General features: G+C 42.1%; 2 protein-coding genes across 3 annotated transcripts in view; both read left to right on the forward strand.

Annotated features, from left to right (window-relative positions):
• Positions 1 to 397: 397 nt before the first annotated feature.
• The window catches only part of LOC308103788 (choline/ethanolamine transporter flvcr2b-like), a 29,252-nt gene continuing 12,809 nt past the window's right edge, over positions 398 to 16,840 (forward strand). Inside the window, exons 1-4 of one of the 2 annotated variants that reach the window (XM_080453955.1) lie at positions 398 to 1,410; positions 2,137 to 2,480; positions 8,377 to 8,518; positions 13,010 to 13,150. In XM_080453955.1, coding sequence (XP_080310081.1) covers positions 1,179 to 1,410; positions 2,137 to 2,480; positions 8,377 to 8,518; positions 13,010 to 13,150 — 859 coding nt within the window. In that variant the 5' untranslated portion in view covers positions 398 to 1,178. The remainder of the gene's footprint in view (positions 1,411 to 2,136; positions 2,481 to 8,376; positions 8,519 to 13,009; positions 13,151 to 16,840) is intronic. The other variant, XR_013934774.1, reaches the window with a different exon arrangement.
• On the forward strand, positions 5,311 to 8,258 carry LOC308103817 (choline/ethanolamine transporter flvcr2b-like; the record flags this gene model as incomplete). The annotated part of the gene is made up of 2 exons (XM_080453992.1): positions 5,311 to 6,550; positions 8,245 to 8,258. The coding sequence occupies exons 1-2, from the start codon at positions 5,809 to 5,811 to the stop codon at positions 8,256 to 8,258; spliced, it is 756 nt and encodes a 251-aa protein (XP_080310118.1). The 5' UTR covers positions 5,311 to 5,808.

Below are 16,840 nucleotides of genomic sequence, written 5' to 3' on the forward strand. Positions count from 1 at the left end.
CAAACATTTTCAAGTCATTTGAAAATATTGTATGCAACTGTACTACTGACCCCATACACAAGATTTGTGTTGTTAAAATGTATCAACAAATATTCATTAAAAAAAAACTTCTCCCAAGTATTTTGTTGTTAAAAAAATAGCAGATCTACAAGCTCACAACGCGTCGCATCACGGCGCGTTGTGAGCTTGCAGATCTGCTATTTTCAAATAGCCAACGTAAATGTTTAGAGGGCGAAGGGCTCGTTTCTTTTGTGCTCGTTTTCATAGACCTGGTTGCTTGTTTCTCTCTCAAAACCTGGCAACATCGGTTGTTAGGAGGAGGCTTGTTGGGCAACGAGGTCATGGACACGTGCTGACGTAAAACTGGCGTTTACATTGGACACGGGCAACGTCGTCGTCGAGCAATCCATACGTTTAAATCTAAATGTAACCGAGTCTCTCAGTCTGAATGGGTTTTCAACTGTACTGTAAGTAGCCTAACGTCAAATCCACCAGAGAGGAAATTGACTGAGTTGTAGCCTACTACAGTCTACTACACATTGGAAGTTGTTATGGAAATTAACCTCTCTGTTCCGCTTTATATCGTCAACTAATCGCTCAGCCCTAGTTTACAAACTTTGTGAAATATTTTCTCTTTCGTCAGTAGTAAAGAGAGTAAAAGAGCGTCTGAGTGAAAGAAAAACCCTGTAAAACCACCTCAAGCTCTAGTTTATGACTTTAAGTATAATAGCATGCAAAGTAGTAAGGAGTAACGTTAGTCATTGTGCCTGAGGAGACAGACAGTAGCATACATACAGTCGGAGTGGTAACCGGGAAGACTCGCCCCTAAACACGCTCGCTCAGCTCCCAGCGGTTCTTCTATGTGTTTTACTGAGGATAAGTTTAGAAAGAAGTTTAGAGTTAGGGATAGTTTGACTGGGGTTAAGTTTAGGAATAAGGTTAGGTTTTGGCACCGTTTTACTGAGGTTAGGTTTTGAAATAAGGTTAGGTTCGTTTAGTTTACGTTTAGAAATTACCGTTACGTTGTTTAGAAATACCAGGTGGCGACCGTTCCGAGTTCGCCGTATTTGACTGCGTTTTGAGGCGAGCGTTTTGGTGTTCGTACGAGTAATACAGTGGGAGTAACATCAGCCATTGAAGTGTCTTGAGTGGACAGTGTATTAATAGAATTTTTAAAAATGATCGAAAAACCCGCCGTTGATCATGAAATCAACGACAACGAAACGACGACGGATTTGGAAAAGAGCGTAATGATGCAACGTGAAGAACCCGTACAATCAATGAATACTATGAACGGTGTGGAACCGAAGCCCTCCACGCGCCTTTACAAGCGGCGGTGGCTCATCGTGTGCCTCTTCAGCTCCTACTCTCTGTGCAACTCCTTCCAATGGATCCAGTACGGAATCATAGGTAGGGCTGCCTGTCACGATTACAAATTGAAGTTGATGATTAAGTGATGATTAAGTGATTGAACACTGGAACATATGAATACAACTTTTAATTTCTGTTTTACTAGGCTTAATAATATATATATATATATATAAAGACATTACTGACACATTTAATAATATACTTTCAAGAACATTCAATAAAATAAAATGTGTGGAAATAGCTGATCTACAAGCTTACAGCAGAATCAGCTTGATTGTCACATCACAGGTTTTTACAGAAGTAAAAAAGTGGGTGAAATTCCTTTTCGTGCATAGTTCCCATCGTATCGTTATTTCCATAGAAAAAAAGAAGGGGAAGAAGAAAAGGGTGGGAAAGGAGATCAAACAAGAGAACAACCCCCCCCCCCCAAATAAGTTATCTACATATTTACACAAGTACCTGAGATAAGACATAAAGGTGTGTGAACATGGCAGCAGATGTACTGTGCACGATATACTTATGGACATTAGTTAAGGTGCTAGAAAAAAACACAATAAAAAGACCATGTCCGTTTTTTTTAGCTCAACGTGTTGTAAGCTTGTAGATCTTTGTAAGATCAGCTATTTTTGGAAAAAGTTTGAAAATATATGAACATTTTTCAACATGGAAACGATTATGACTATTATGCAACAATAATTGTGACTATCTCAAATAATTGCGATTAGGCGATTATGTAATAACTGTGACAGGCCTAATCATACATAGGAAACATCTTCATGAAGTTCTACGGCGTGGACGCCTTCACCATCGACTGGATGTCCATGATCTACATGCTCACGTACATCCCGTTCATATTCCCCGTGACGTGGATCCTGGATAAGAAGGGGCTCCGGGTCGTGGCGCTGGTGGCCACCGCGTTGAACTGCGCGGGGACGTGGGTCAAAGTGACCAGCGCTAGGCCGGATCTGTTCGCCGTGACCTTCCTGGGACAGTTCTGCTGCTCGTGTGCGCAGGTGTTCATCCTCGGCATGCCGTCGAGACTGGCCTCGGTGTGGTTCGGGTCAGACGAGGTGTCGACAGCTTGCTCCATCGGAGTTTTTGGGAATCAGGTATGTGTGTATGAGGTCATGTTGCAAAAGGTCTTCCAAGTTAAACATTGGTAGTTTATGTAGTTTTACCATGGACTGCTGTAACATATTATTGAATAATATGTTTAACAGGTCAAGCTTGATGTGGTTGGTTACCCATCTGGGTAATTTGCGCAATTAAGCACGCACACCGTCAGTGCTGGTAATCTCAGGCATCCTCAGGTTCACATACGGTGATAAAACACTGCAAGCTCCACAAAAGACACGCATATACACACATTATTTGGCTATGCTGTTTTTTTTCTCTTGTTCACTTTGTTTTTATTTTTATTTTTCCATACATGGAGGAAGGAAAACACTGCAGTTGTGTTTCTAATATACTCTCTCAACCTCCCCCCTCCTTCCCACTCTCCATCCTCCCATCCAGGGACACAAATCACATACAGTACACCAAAAAATGAACCAATATATGAATAAGAAAAAGTACAAATATAAATATTAGTGTCAACCAACAATACTACCAAAGTAAAACGATAAAACACAAATCAACACAGCACAAGACCTCAGACAATGCATGTTTCAATTCAGTGCAGGGGAGCATCTATATTGGACCACCATGGTCTATCTATATGATTCAAATCTCCACCTTTTGGGACCAGTGTGCACACCTGGTTTGGTCGCTCAGATAGGCACTGCTTTACAGTTTAACATATTAGTTATTACACAATTTTCATGTTTCTTTTTCTATAGCAAAAGAATATCACGATCCAAATTTCAACAGGTTGTTGCATGCAGCACTTCATGTTCAGAACATCATTGTGGGATTCATGACAAACTGGTTTCATGAAACTTTCACATGTTCTTCAGATGAATCTACAGTATAAGATATTGCCCTTTGACAAACTATGATGCGAAGTCACTTGACATGGCATTGGACACCAATTCTCACTTCCCTTTTTATAACTTTTGTCAGTCACATCACTTTTGTGATATGACTGACTAATAACAACAGCATACATTAGATTCTAATGTATGCTGAGAATTGGTGTCCAATGCCATGTCAAGTGACTTCGCATCATAGTTTGTCAAAGGGCAATATCTTATACTGTAGATTCATCTGAAGAACATGTGAAGAATCAATACAAAAAGACTGTTTCTATGTAGCAGCAAGCATGTATGAAATCAAAAGGTGGATTTTAAGTTGAAATATATGACAGAACAGCATACTGATTTGACTGCCGTCACTAACTGGTAATATCAGTCAAATATTATTTAATATATTATGAGACTACGTAAACCTCCCTTGGAAAATTGTGTTATAGCAGGCAACAATGTATTATTTAAACTGACAGCAGAGGAAGAGAGAATCACCTATGTACTGTACATGTATACACAACAAAAACTGAGGTAGGAAGAAAATAATAATGCAGTACATATTGACACTTGTGCACCATACCATTTGGCCTACTACTACTACTAGAAATGTGTCAAACTGCAAGTGTAACTGTAGCACAGAGCCATTAACCCTTGTGTGTGCACAAATATACAGAGAAATCTACAGATTCAGTTTGTAACTTTTTTATTTCTATTTCCTCATAGATTTAGCATCAGCAAACATATGTATCATCTGTGTGCATGGCCCAGTGATATTACTGTTACTTAGACAAATGCAAAGGACCAAATATTAAATAATGCTCATACTTATTAACATTTGGATTTTGCCCTTTATCTTGTTAATTGACTGCCATCTATGTGGCGAGTGTAGGGGCAAGTCTGGCTTTTATCTTTTACAACTTCTAATGCCCTAATCTTCTAATTTGAGTGACACTGCACATTATCTGTGATCAAAGAGGACCTGGAAATAAACTGCACCCTGTTTCCTCAGTGAAAATATAATTATTAGACTAATAATGTCCTCCTATTCCTTTTTATTTACATTAATTTGTCATAATGATATAATGTGTTTGATGCTGCCTTCACAATAATAATAGTAATGATGTTGAATACCTGGTTGTTCCAAAATAGATTAGTTGACTCGACTTAGGAAAAGTCATGGAGACATTACTGACCCACTGTTATGGACTCAAGTTTATAAATATGTTTTTCAAAAGGTTTGTAACTTTTGCCTCATTCAGAACGTTCATTGATATGCAGAATAATATGTTTAATTGTAAAATTGGTGCCAACATATTATTATTATTTGTTTGTTAAAGGTAGGGTAAGTGATATTTTCTGGCACTATATTGCACTATATTCTGATAGTAATAGTATTCATTGCTTGCTATAGAGAAGGGGTAAGAGCAGGGGTATTCAACTAGATTAGGCAGGGGGCCACAATTGTCAAATGACTTAAAGTCGGGGGCCACAAGACTGTGTTCGTGGTTAACCGTTTGACCGTTTGTTGTGTGTGCTATATATATAGGACACAACAATTGACATATTATGTAGATTATTATGGTAACATATTAGAGCCTGCTTCATAATGCTTTGATGTTTGAAAGGATCATTTCTGTGCCAGTCCTTTATAATGCACTGGCTCTGATTAGATATTTCAGTGTTCTGTGCATGCACAGGTCTGGTTAAATGGTTAACATGTACCGTAAATTTCGGACTATAAGCCGCGACTTTTTTCCAATTTTTCGACCCTGCGGCTTATATAACGGTGCGGCTTATCTATGGATTTTTACAGCTAACGGCCACTAGGGGACCTAAATTAAATTAAACATTAAAACACCCGCGGCTTATAGTCCAGTGCGGCTTATATATGTACAAATCATTCAATTTAGCTGCTGCGGCTTATACTCAGGTGCGGCTTATAGTGCGAAAATTACGGTAGTTCTTTTTTTGGTTAACATGTTGTTCTTTTTTTGGTTAACATGTTGTTCTTTTTTTGGTTAACATGTTGTTCTTTTTTGTCACTATCTTGTGGTAACCATTAACTTTGTTTGCTCAAAGTAGTCCATAATAGTCTATCCCCCTAATCCATGGTGCATGGATGTTTTAGATTTCACAAGGGGATCTTTTACAGTTCAAACAAAAAACACGAAGAGGTAGGCTAATAGTGGGAGGAGATGAGAGAATTCTTGTATGTTACCATCACATGACAATGCTGCAGGAGGTGATAAATAGCGTAACATCCAGATGAGCCCCACAGCCAGCATAAGCAACGAGGCGTGAATGGGTCGAGGACATTGTGAGACACCCAGTCACAGCTGGTAGCTTCAGTCGCTTTTCCTCTCCGAAACATTTGAGTAAAGCAGCTACTCTTCACTAAGACGAGTTAATACATGACAAGGGGCCAGCGATATATTGCTGCAACAGTCACGGGCCCCGTCTTAAGACAGTTGAAATGCCGCTCAGCAACGGAAAGAAAGGGAACAGTGCAGGTTCTAAATCCAGCAGTGAGGAATGGCCCCTGTCCAAGGCTGTAAAGAATATCACTCCGGGCCTGGCTTCCCTACAGTGGAGTCCAGGACCTTTGGGTCGAGCTCTCTCCGTCAGTTCCCGGTCAGATGTCGAGGCTACTTGTGGCGACCGGGCCGAGCTGGTCCCAAAGCCTGTGACCAAGCTCTACCGCCGACGCTGGGTCATGCTGTTCCTGTTCAGCGGCGTCTCAGCCAGCAATGCCTTTATGTGGCTTCAATACGGCATCATCAGCAACATATTCATGCGCTTCTACAACATTGACTCCCTGGCTATCGACTGGCTGTCCATGATCTACCTGCTCACGTACATCCCATTCATCCTGCCGGTCTTGTGGCTACTGGACAATAGAGGGATCCGGGATGTGGTCCTGGTCGGTGCGGCCTTCAACTGCATCGGTGCGTGGATCAAAATCGGCAGTGCGGCTCCCGATCTGTTCGCTGTCACTTTCTTTGGCCAGTTTGTGTGCTCGGTATCCACTGTGTTCGTCCTTGGTATTCCCTCCTACCTGGCGTCGGTGTGGTTTGGCCAGAAGGAAGTTTCCACTGCATGCTCCATAGGGGTACTGGGAAACCAGGTTTGTCTTCATGTCTTGTTCGTTGTCATATACCAGTCTACGTCAAAGACCATACAGTGTGGTACAGACAGTGTGTATATCGACAAACAGTGTGAGTGCTGTTTGTGGGTATACAGTGCTGCACTGTATGTCTTGAGTCAAGTGGTACATGTAGTACCATAGTGGGGACGTATTATGGGCTGACTGTGTTAACTGTTGGAGAAACTCTCTTGACCATTCCCTGTCGATTCAGACACTTTTGTGCTATTATTTGTTAAATATTGAAGCTTGCCTTGATTGAGCATCAAAATCTACTTTTTTAAAGACTTGTGAAAAGGGGTCTCTAGCCATTGTTTTGCAGTAAAAGGGGGATTTGACTTTCTCTAGAAGAAGGGGGGCTTTAAAATTCCATGTTATGTACTGTAAGAACATTAGGGCCTTAAAGGGCCTAGATCACTTTGGTAGAGGGAAATATTGCTTAAAAGCAAACCGTAGTTAACCTAATGGTTTGAGTTGCTGCATATGTTGACCTGTTGTGACTATGTAAACTTTTAAACTATAAAAGAGCAGCAGAAGTGTGTGTGTGTGTGTGTGTGTGTGTGTGTGTGTGTGTGTGTGTGTGTGTGTGTGTGTGTGTGTGTGTGTGTGTGTGTGTGTGTGTGTGTGTGTGTGTGTGTGTGTGTGTGTGTGTGTGTGTGTGTGTGTGTGTGTGTGTGTGTGTGTGTGTGTGTGTGTGAGTGATACTCATCACTGGTAGTACGTATTATACTGTGCAGTTGATGTCCAGTTTCCATTGACCCCTTACATTTACAGGATCCTTTTGTTTTGATCTATTGTAAAGCAATTCATCTACATTAATACAACCACTTAATGTCTTTAAAGGGCTAGACCACTTTGGTAGAGGTTTGGGTTTTGTAGTTCCCTTGCCATGATCTAACTCCAAAGGTGGGCAAGAAATAAAAAAATAATTGCTCCATTGACTGGAAATTGATCATTGAAAATATGCTCCTCGTTGACTAACTGCTCAGGAGGAGCTCTTGCGGATCCAGTCTGGGTTATTATCTTCCTAATAAAAATAGCCATGGGTTAGAATCCACCGTGGTGCATCCGGCTTCGTCGAGCGTCTCTACAGTGTAGACACTCGACAAAGCCGGATGGGGAGCCGGAAGGGGAAGGTGATAATGGTCACTGCACGTAATCCTACGGGCTGGGGCAGCACCTGTTAGCAGGGAGTTTTTGGGCGGGAGGAGTAGGACGAAGGCGTTACTTCCTCCCGGTGGGGGCTCCTTACTGGTAGGTGAGTCAGTAGGATACAACTGCAGTGACAACACAGAAATGTGTGTGGGGAGGAATTCATTGGCATAATAATGACTAAGAATCGGGGAGATAAGGGGGGTAAAAAGCACCAAAAAAAACACACTCACCTATCACCTTAGTGATAAGTCACAACAGGTCAACATAACATAACTAAAACCATTAGGTTAACCACAAGGTCAACGGTTTGCCTTAAAGCAATTGTTCACTATTTGCTGAACATCAACAGCTATCTGCAAACACTGGCAGGTCTGGGGACCCCTACAGTAGGTATCAATATCGACTAAAAACATGACGTGTCAAATGTCCATCTTGCGATGGGTATATTCCAGTGCTAGCAGCAGTTCTTCACGGCAGTTAAAAGGTGGGTTGCTCCTGACATCAGATGGTGGTGTATGTTGACGGAAATGGTCTACATACTGTATAACTTTAAAACTGCAATAAAGAAATTGTCCTGCAGAAATGTTTCTCTTTGTATTTCTTTCTCTTAAGCACAAACTGGATAAGATCATTCAGTCCACTCGAAATGCATGCATTGCATTGTTAATTAACCAGTCTAAATGAAGCATTCATCAGCTGATTTATTTAACTTTGGGGTTGATGATGTTGTTTTTTGCCTTACAGCTGGGCATTGCCATTGGGTTCCTGGTACCACCTATCCTGGTGCCCAATGTGGACGACATAGATGAGCTGGCTCACCACATACGTATTATGTTCTACATTACTGCAGGAGCAGCCACCGTACTCTTTATCCTCGTTGTCATTGGTAAGATTTTTTTTACTTTTTTCCCCCCCAATACTATTGTTCTGATATACTTAGCAATTTTGCCAACATTTTTAGAATGTTGAAATCAAATGGCACAGCCATTCTCCAGTCTCTCATCAGTTTCTTTGTCAGAACCTTTCTGGATTATCTAGTTTTGGGGTTTGTGTGTCCTTGCAAGGCCTACAGGGAATTCCCTCTTATTCAACGACCAAAGAGGTGTCATTTGAAGTTTACAACGTTCTTGCCGCCCTAACAAACAGCGGCTTTCAGTAGAAAAGAAGAATATCTGACCTCATACTACTTCACACAAGAACAAAAACCTCCCCTCAGGGGGAATTTGAACACAGCTGTGTGGGTTTGCGTCAGCCTAGCATAAAGGTTGTTTTATACTAGCGAGAGAAGTGTTTGTTGACAGCTTCAGTCGACAAAAATGAGTTTCAAATGAAAAAAACATACCGTAGACATTCTTTTCATTTGGAAATAATAAATAAATAAAAAATAATTTCTGTCTGCAGACGCTATTAACAGACGCTTGTGTTGTAAAACGGCCTTGAGTCTCCCTTCATCTGTTTGATGTGCGTTTTTGAAACTACTGTAGTTCTCTTACTTTCCCTGCCATTCTCATTTTTCTTTCATTCGCCGCCTTTCACAACAAAACACTTTTCTTATGTTTTTCCATTCTGCTGTCTGGTCCTCCGTCCTTCATATTCCTCACTCAGCAATCACATGCAACCGTTCCACATGAATTAAGAGAATGGTAACTCTTATCGAGAAACTACACATCTTAGAAGTGGCTGGCTACTGTACAGCAGACCACATCATAAGTGTCCATAGAAGCACTGTAAGGGCAGGCCATAAGCTTGGATCGGCATGAGGGCTGAAAACACCATTGTCCTGAAGGAGGAGGGTGTGGTATGAAAAATTTGCATTCTTTAAGACAAAAGGGTATTTGTAATAGATGTTTTCATTGTAGTGCCATGCACACAATTAGCTCCGCTAAGAGTCATTTGTCATTAGTAGCCCCCTGGCAATACACCTACAGTATATAATGCAAATACTTAAACTAAATCTTAAAGAGGTGGTGCCATGTTTTTGCACTTTTTCTGTTTTTCATGTGTCTATGAGGTTGATAGAACTTCATTAAGCCCCCCGGTGGTGTTTTGATGGTGTTTTATGTCTTCTCTGACTATTTGGAGTTTCTTCTTGGAGGCTGAAACCTTGAGGGTCAAACGTGCCAATAGAGAAACAGCGCTTTAGTGACATCACAAAGCCCACACCCTCCCCCTCATTATCATAACACAACAGGTGTGGGCATGAGGAGGAGGAGGGACTAGGACAGGTGGGTGGTGCTAAGGTGGTGGAGGAGGTGCTAAGGTGAGAACCAGGTATACTTAATGCACTGGTGGGTGTGTCTACATAAAAACAACATTTTAACACTTACTGTACACTTTTTTTTTGTTGAAAAAAATCCTTACATAATAATAATAATACCTTATGATCAGGTTTTAGGGTTGAAAAATATCATGGCACTCCATCTTTAAGGGAGTATGGACGGGCAGACTAACATCATTCACTTTCCATTTATTTAGGCATAATCTGTTGGTTTGTAAGATTAGTAGATGGGGATAAGTATTCTCTTGATAATCACATGATGACTTGTTGTTCTGTGTGTGATGGTGAAAAGAAAAGGAAGTGGCTAGAACAGCAGAGAATATGGCCGCAGACAAACCTACGCCTTTTGCTTTGAAAACAAATCCTATCAATTCAATTCAAAGGAGCTTTATTGGCATGAGAACACATATGTTCACATAGCCAAAGCAAGTGTCAAAATATAATAAAAACTTGAAAATGGGGAAAATACAGTTGGAAGGGGTACAGCATTGTGTAAACAGAGCTGTGTCACATTGTGTCGTTATATACATGTTATATGTACAGATTATAAAGCTTTTTCAGACAAATAGCAGCAATCTTTTGCAGTCATTTTGGGACAAATAGCAGCATATTTCCTCAAAACTATTTAAGTAGTATACAAATATCATATCACTGGTTGGTTGGTTCTGTAATGATTTTTTTTTAATGTATTTGTTTTATCCCCAAATGGTTTACACCCAGTTGTAACTAACCACTACATTGTATTTAAATGTCACCAGATGTACGAGTGGGTGGAGAGTTCCGATTGTTTGTCTATGCGACACTAGGCAAACAGGACTCAGAAAACACACACACACACACACACACACACACACACACACACACACACACACACACACACACACACACACACACACACACACACACACACACACACACACACACACACACACACACACACACACACAGTGGGTGATGGGTATCCTGCTGTCAGTGCCATCTGGGGTCCTGATTCATGGCCCCTGCTGTGTGAGTCAGTGGAGAGAGTTCCAGGACTAGAGATTAGTCTCGTTTCTGTAGGCAAGAGAAGTGAGGTGATAAATTTGAGTGAAGCCCCTCTGTAAAGGAACTGACAGCAAAAGTTAAACTCCTAGAAGCCTCTTTGAATGCAAATTAGTATGTAAAGTGGTTTGGTTGTGAACAGCGTTTTCCTATCGCCTCGCAGTAGCGGGGCGGGTGGGGCTGGGAGGAGCAATGCTCTCACTAAATAAGTGTAGAGGAATATCTTGTGGAGTTTCAGCTACTATGCATCCCGCAGAAACATATAGCTTATAAGGATTTGTAATGTAAGGAATTTGTAATTTGTAAGGAAATGTAAATATGGCAACTCATTTAGATGTAGGCCTATGTAGGTTTATGGTTTCCCAAGGACTAGCCGTTTCAGTCATTCAGGCCTATAGTAGCCTTTTCATAAATGATATTTGTACTTAGGCTGTCGTGAAAGTTTATAATATTTAGAGAAATTTTAAGTTCCAAATACAAAAGTAGTAGTAGTTACTAGTTGTGAATTAGCAAACTGGACATTTAGACTGAATATTTCCTTTATCCTCATCTTGCGCTAATGCACGCAACTGTTTCGCCAGCTTTTATTTTTGTTGTTTCTCATAAGCGTGCATCCATTGTCCGTCAACAACATAGCCGTCTGTGCCTTGACTTCTGTGCGCTGACTGTGCCAGGCTCTCTCCCCACCCGCGCCCCCCGCTACTGCGAGGCGATAGGAAAACGGCGTTCGTGGTTTGGTTGGGGAAAAAACATTCTTGTGCAAATAAACATGTCCACTTGAATGACTTTATTTTTGTGAAATTCCATTGTGAAAAACAGTAAGGCTGTTAATCAATTAATTATAATTAACGCTCTTCTTGTCAACTCAGAGAGATACTATATCAATGAAAAGGTTAATTTCTCAGGATTAGCGAAAACTTGCTTACATTACACATTTCTGCTGGTTAGGTCCCCTGGGGTAGTTTGGCTCAGTGCTAATAACCACAAATGGAGACATCTGCACTCATTCATCCTATCATTTGACCGTGCTTAAGCTCACCCAGGAGAAAGACAGCTTGAAATATAAATGACAGGGATAAGATAAGATAAAACTTTATTGATCCCAAGAGGGACATTCAGGTGTCAATAGAGGTAAGAAACACAGGAGAGGTAGACTACAGTACAGGTTAGAGTTTCTCACACAACGGGAACGTGATGAATAAGCAATCCAAAAATGCATCGCAGAATATTTCAAATCAAACTATTAATTTTGCGATGCTTCATTCGAACAGGTTGATGCTTTTATTCACACTGAAAAAACACCTAGTTTCAGAATAACATTGTGTACTATTCTGGATGTACTCATGACTAAGCTGTTGGAAATTAATCGCAAAAAATAATGCTCCCGGTGTCTAAGGACCTAAAAAGACAAGAAGTAAATAAAAGTCAATACGAATAAAACTTTTTTTTTAAACTAGAAAAGTGCGCTTCTCTGAGGGAAGATTTCCGGCAGGTTTGCCTACCCACAGTGGCGTAACGCAGAATCGCGGGGCCTCCCCGCGGGAGTTTCGCGTACGCGTGCGTGCATGTGCGTGCACAACCTGCGCGCGTGCGCAAAGCGCACGCGAACAATTTCGGGTCTAATTCGGTTATATTTGACCAATATCAACTTTTTTCTTTTTTTTGCTGTAAAAATATTTGCATCAGCGCAGGCGGGGCCCCCCTGCTGGTGGCCCCCCCGCACCGCATCACTTGCTACCCCTCCGTTACGCCACTGCCTACCCAGGGCTGTGTCTAGTCACGCGGTGCAGCCGTCAGGACAGAACGAAGCTGCGGGGGGAAATACAGTTTGTGCGACAGACTGCAACTGTTTTTAGTGCTAAGATGCATTTGTTGTGTTGTAGGTCTTAACATCATTTTTGTCCGGCTATGAAAACATCAGGGCTTTGAGATGAATGAACGCCTGTCTTTGACCTAAAACGGTATGCCCCAGGCAAGCATGTGAGAATTAGCATTTACTTAAGGACGTCATTACTTATTTAGTAAAGCGTTTGTAACATGAAATTATGTCCTTGTCAGTTTTCCAGGAGCGCCCTGAACTACCTCCCACACAGGCCCAGGCTACAGCTCGTAGCATTCCTCCAGAGCAGTACTCCTACACAGCCTCCATCCTCAGACTACTCCGCAACAAGCCCTTCATCCTCCTCATCATCACATATGGTTTGTTTTCATCATTCACCACAGTCAAATCCAGAGTCCATTTTATGCTCTCAAAGTTCAATGAACTTTTCATATAACAGTAGCTTTCAAACTACAGATTAATGTAAGGAATGTTCGTAAATTTAATGCCTTTGATGCACAGGAATGGGGAAAAAAATTGGCTTAATAACATGGACACATCATTTTTTATTATGATAAACACTTATTGTAGCCACTAAATTAGAAAATCCAATCTGAAAGTGATTGGTAAATATCAGCGTCACATTTATTATTCACCATTATCAGCCATTAATCCCACGGGAGACCTGCCAATAAAGGCAGCTCTCCACCGCACCGATATTGGGCCGACTCTCTGGCGGTAGGTGTTGGAAAGCTTCTCCTGCCGACAACCGGTTGTCGATAGCACCGTGTCGTCGGGTCGCGACTCGAAGATTACCGGCGATGACCAACCGAGCAGGTTCGGTCGTTGGGCCGTCCGGTAGAGCCGTCGATAGCCGTGGGGTAGTGGAGAGGGGGGAGAGAGGGGGGTAAAGGTTTGGTCCGAGCTGCAGTCCGAGCTGGCTCCAGTGTTGCCAGATTCCTTGAGTGAAACAAGCGACCAGGTCTATGAAAACAAGCCTAAAAGCGACCGGTTTCACCACTTAAGCCCTATTACATCAGCTATGAATATATACGAGCGACTTTAGTGGGAAACAAGCCCAAAGTTACTTATAATAAGCAGACCTGGTAACACTGGCAGGATCTTGCAGGCCAGTGCTGCCAGCTCTACGGCATTAGCACAACAATGTGCGCATCGGCCGACAGTTTGTGCTGAATTAAATGCCAACATTTGCCAACAGACTTCCAGTCTACTGTATTCTGAAATAGTCTGAACTCTGAAGTAGTCTGTTTGGTGAGGAGTCACCTTGAGGAAACCACTGACTTCTTTAAGACATACAGAGCACATTCCTGACAGAGCCATGCCTCTATCTTATCATACAATCAGTATACAGTTACAGTCCATTTGGTGATTAAAGATTCATAGGACTTGTTTCCTCAGTGGGGTTCAAAGTTTGTTGGTAGTCTGACAATGTTTGATAGAACATGTTCGATCAGTTGCTTATTCCTGCATTTTGTGAGAGGGGCAATTTTAAGCAATCAGTCTGTTAATTACATTTCATTCATGTCTCATTGACTGTGTGGGTGCACTTCTCTGTGTGTGCATGTTTTGTTCATTGTAAATGAGTGAGTTGCCAGATAATTATGCTGAGGTCACTTGGTTTTTCCCTCTTTGGTAAAGCTTTAGCTTTCTCTAGCTGGCCTGTCCTATTCTTTATTGTCTTTCGGCCTGGCGAGAGTATGTTTTGCACCCCGTCCGTCCGTCCGTGCGTGCGTGTGTCATTCTGTCTATAGACAGCTAATCTCCGGCACCGCTGGCTTGATCGCAGCGAAACTGAGCGCACACACTCCCTCTGCCCCAAATCTTTCACATGGGCTAGCGCCACCAGGAGGCCGCTTTTTGCAAAACAATTTTTTTGACAGTACTCCTACAGATTTTATCCAAACATGCAAATCGGTACACAGTATCTCTATAGTCATTAAACAAAATGGTTTGTTAGATTTTTCATGTTCCATCCCGATTGGCTTAAGACCCCTACACACTGTACGATATTTGACCAGATTTTTCTGTCGGGGAGCTTTTTTGGTGTTCGCCGACAAAACCACCGATCTCAGTCAAGATCGGGCATTTCTCGGCAAGGTGTTGATCGCGCAGTGTGTAAGGTACTCCGAGAAGAAACACCCCGATAAAGTACGGTCGGCGAGGGGTTCCCGATAACTTTTAGAATTCAAACTTGTTGGATATTTGGGGCTATCGGCCCCGATCTAGTGCACGCTACAGCCAATGAGAGCCCATTACAGCCACGCACCGTGGCTAGTCCTCCCGCATAGAACCGCAATATTACCGTCCAGACAGTCCAGTCTTGTATTAAGTTAAAGGGATATTTCACTTTCAAAAAAACTTTCGGTCATTTTATCGTCTACTCAGGCTTTTGTGAGCACCCCAGACAGTTTTGAAGTTGCTTGATTAAGTATTTAGATATTTGATATTCATTTTATCAGACACGCCCCCTTCCTATACAAACCCATTATAACTTCAAACTTTTTTAACATGTTAGATTCATCAAAAACGCCCGTCCTTGGTTCTGGTGACTAACCGTGCCCTCCTAATACGCGAGGGGGCCGTGTTTTTTCGATTACTTTTTTCATTTATTTTATTTAATTATCTTTTTTTTTTTTTTTTTTTTTTCCAAAAAAGATTAAAAATAAATGAAAAAAGTTATCCAAAAAACACGGCACCCTCACGCATTACGAGGGCAGGGTGAGTCACCAGAACCAAGGACGGGTGTTTTGAATCTAAAATACTAAAAATGGAGTTTGAAGTTATAATGGGTTTGTATAGGAAGGGGTCTGATAAAATGAATATCAAATATCTAAATACTGAATCAAGCAACTTAAAAACGGTCTGAGGGGCTCACAAAAGAGTAGATGATAAAATGACCTAACGTTTTTTTGAAAGTGAAATATCCCTTTAAACATGATAAAACAGATTGATAGAGTGAGCGAGCCTGCTCGACGATGGGGCTGTTTAATATTAGAGAGGAATAGGGCTTGCAGACAGAGAGAGAGCAGTGTGTACGATGGGGCTGTTTAATATTAGAGAGGAATAGGGCTTGCAGACAGAGAGAGAGGTGTGTGTGTGTGTGTGTGTGTGTGTGTGTGTGTGTGTGTGTGTGTGTGTGTGTGTGTGTGTGTGTGTGTGTGTGTGTGTGTGTGTGTGTGTGTGTGTGTGTGTGTGTGTGTGTGTGTGTGTGTGTGTGTGTGTGACGTAGGGTTGCCACCCGTCCCGTAAAATATGGAATCGTCCCGTAATTGGAAACGAATTCCGTATTGAACTGATACGGGACGCACTTTGTCCCGTATTTGCAGGTCGGGGAATCAATATGAATGACAGGGCAATTTGTGTGCCGTCCTGTCTCTTCGCTGTGTGAGTGAGAGCTCAGAGTGGGTGTCAGTCAGTGTTGCCAAGTATAGTGAGAGAAATGAGCCAGCCGACCTACAAAAACAAGCAAAATTTTGGCCAAAAGTTGCGGGAAATAAACAGACTTGGCAACGCTGGCTATGATGCCATTGTCTGGGAGTGTGCTCAGCAGCTCATTGGCTCATTACTCATAACACGACCAATGAGAGTTAGCGCTTTCACGTTGCTAGGATAATTTCTGTCCGGCTGTGACAATCCTCTGTCTGTGCCTGCCCTGCGCTGCCTGTCATGGTTACCTAGTTACCTCTGCTCAGTCAGTCAAAGCACCACGGGCACCGCACTGTTTCAAAATGTCTACACCGCGTCCTCAAAAGAGAAAACGCCTCCAAAAGTACAGTGACAGCGTCAGTGGAGATGTTTACAAAGCAAACTGTAAAGTATCTCGGCGTATGTTTTCTGTGGCGCATGGTGGACTGGCTGACATCAGACTAGCCTGGGCAGCATTCCTTTTCAGGTATATGATCCGGTCGGGAGCGGAAGTAGTCCTACGTCACCGGGCGCGTCATCCGCGTCATCAGCCGACCGGATCGCGACAATCCGGAAAGACGTCACCCCAAAATAGGTCCGTCCTAATAAAATCCTTGATGCGGCGTATTTTAGCTAATTTTTGA

This window comes from Gymnoscopelus braueri, assembly GCF_963280865.1.
Source record: "Gymnoscopelus braueri genome assembly, chromosome: 16".
NCBI lineage: Eukaryota > Metazoa > Chordata > Actinopteri > Myctophiformes > Myctophidae > Gymnoscopelus > Gymnoscopelus braueri.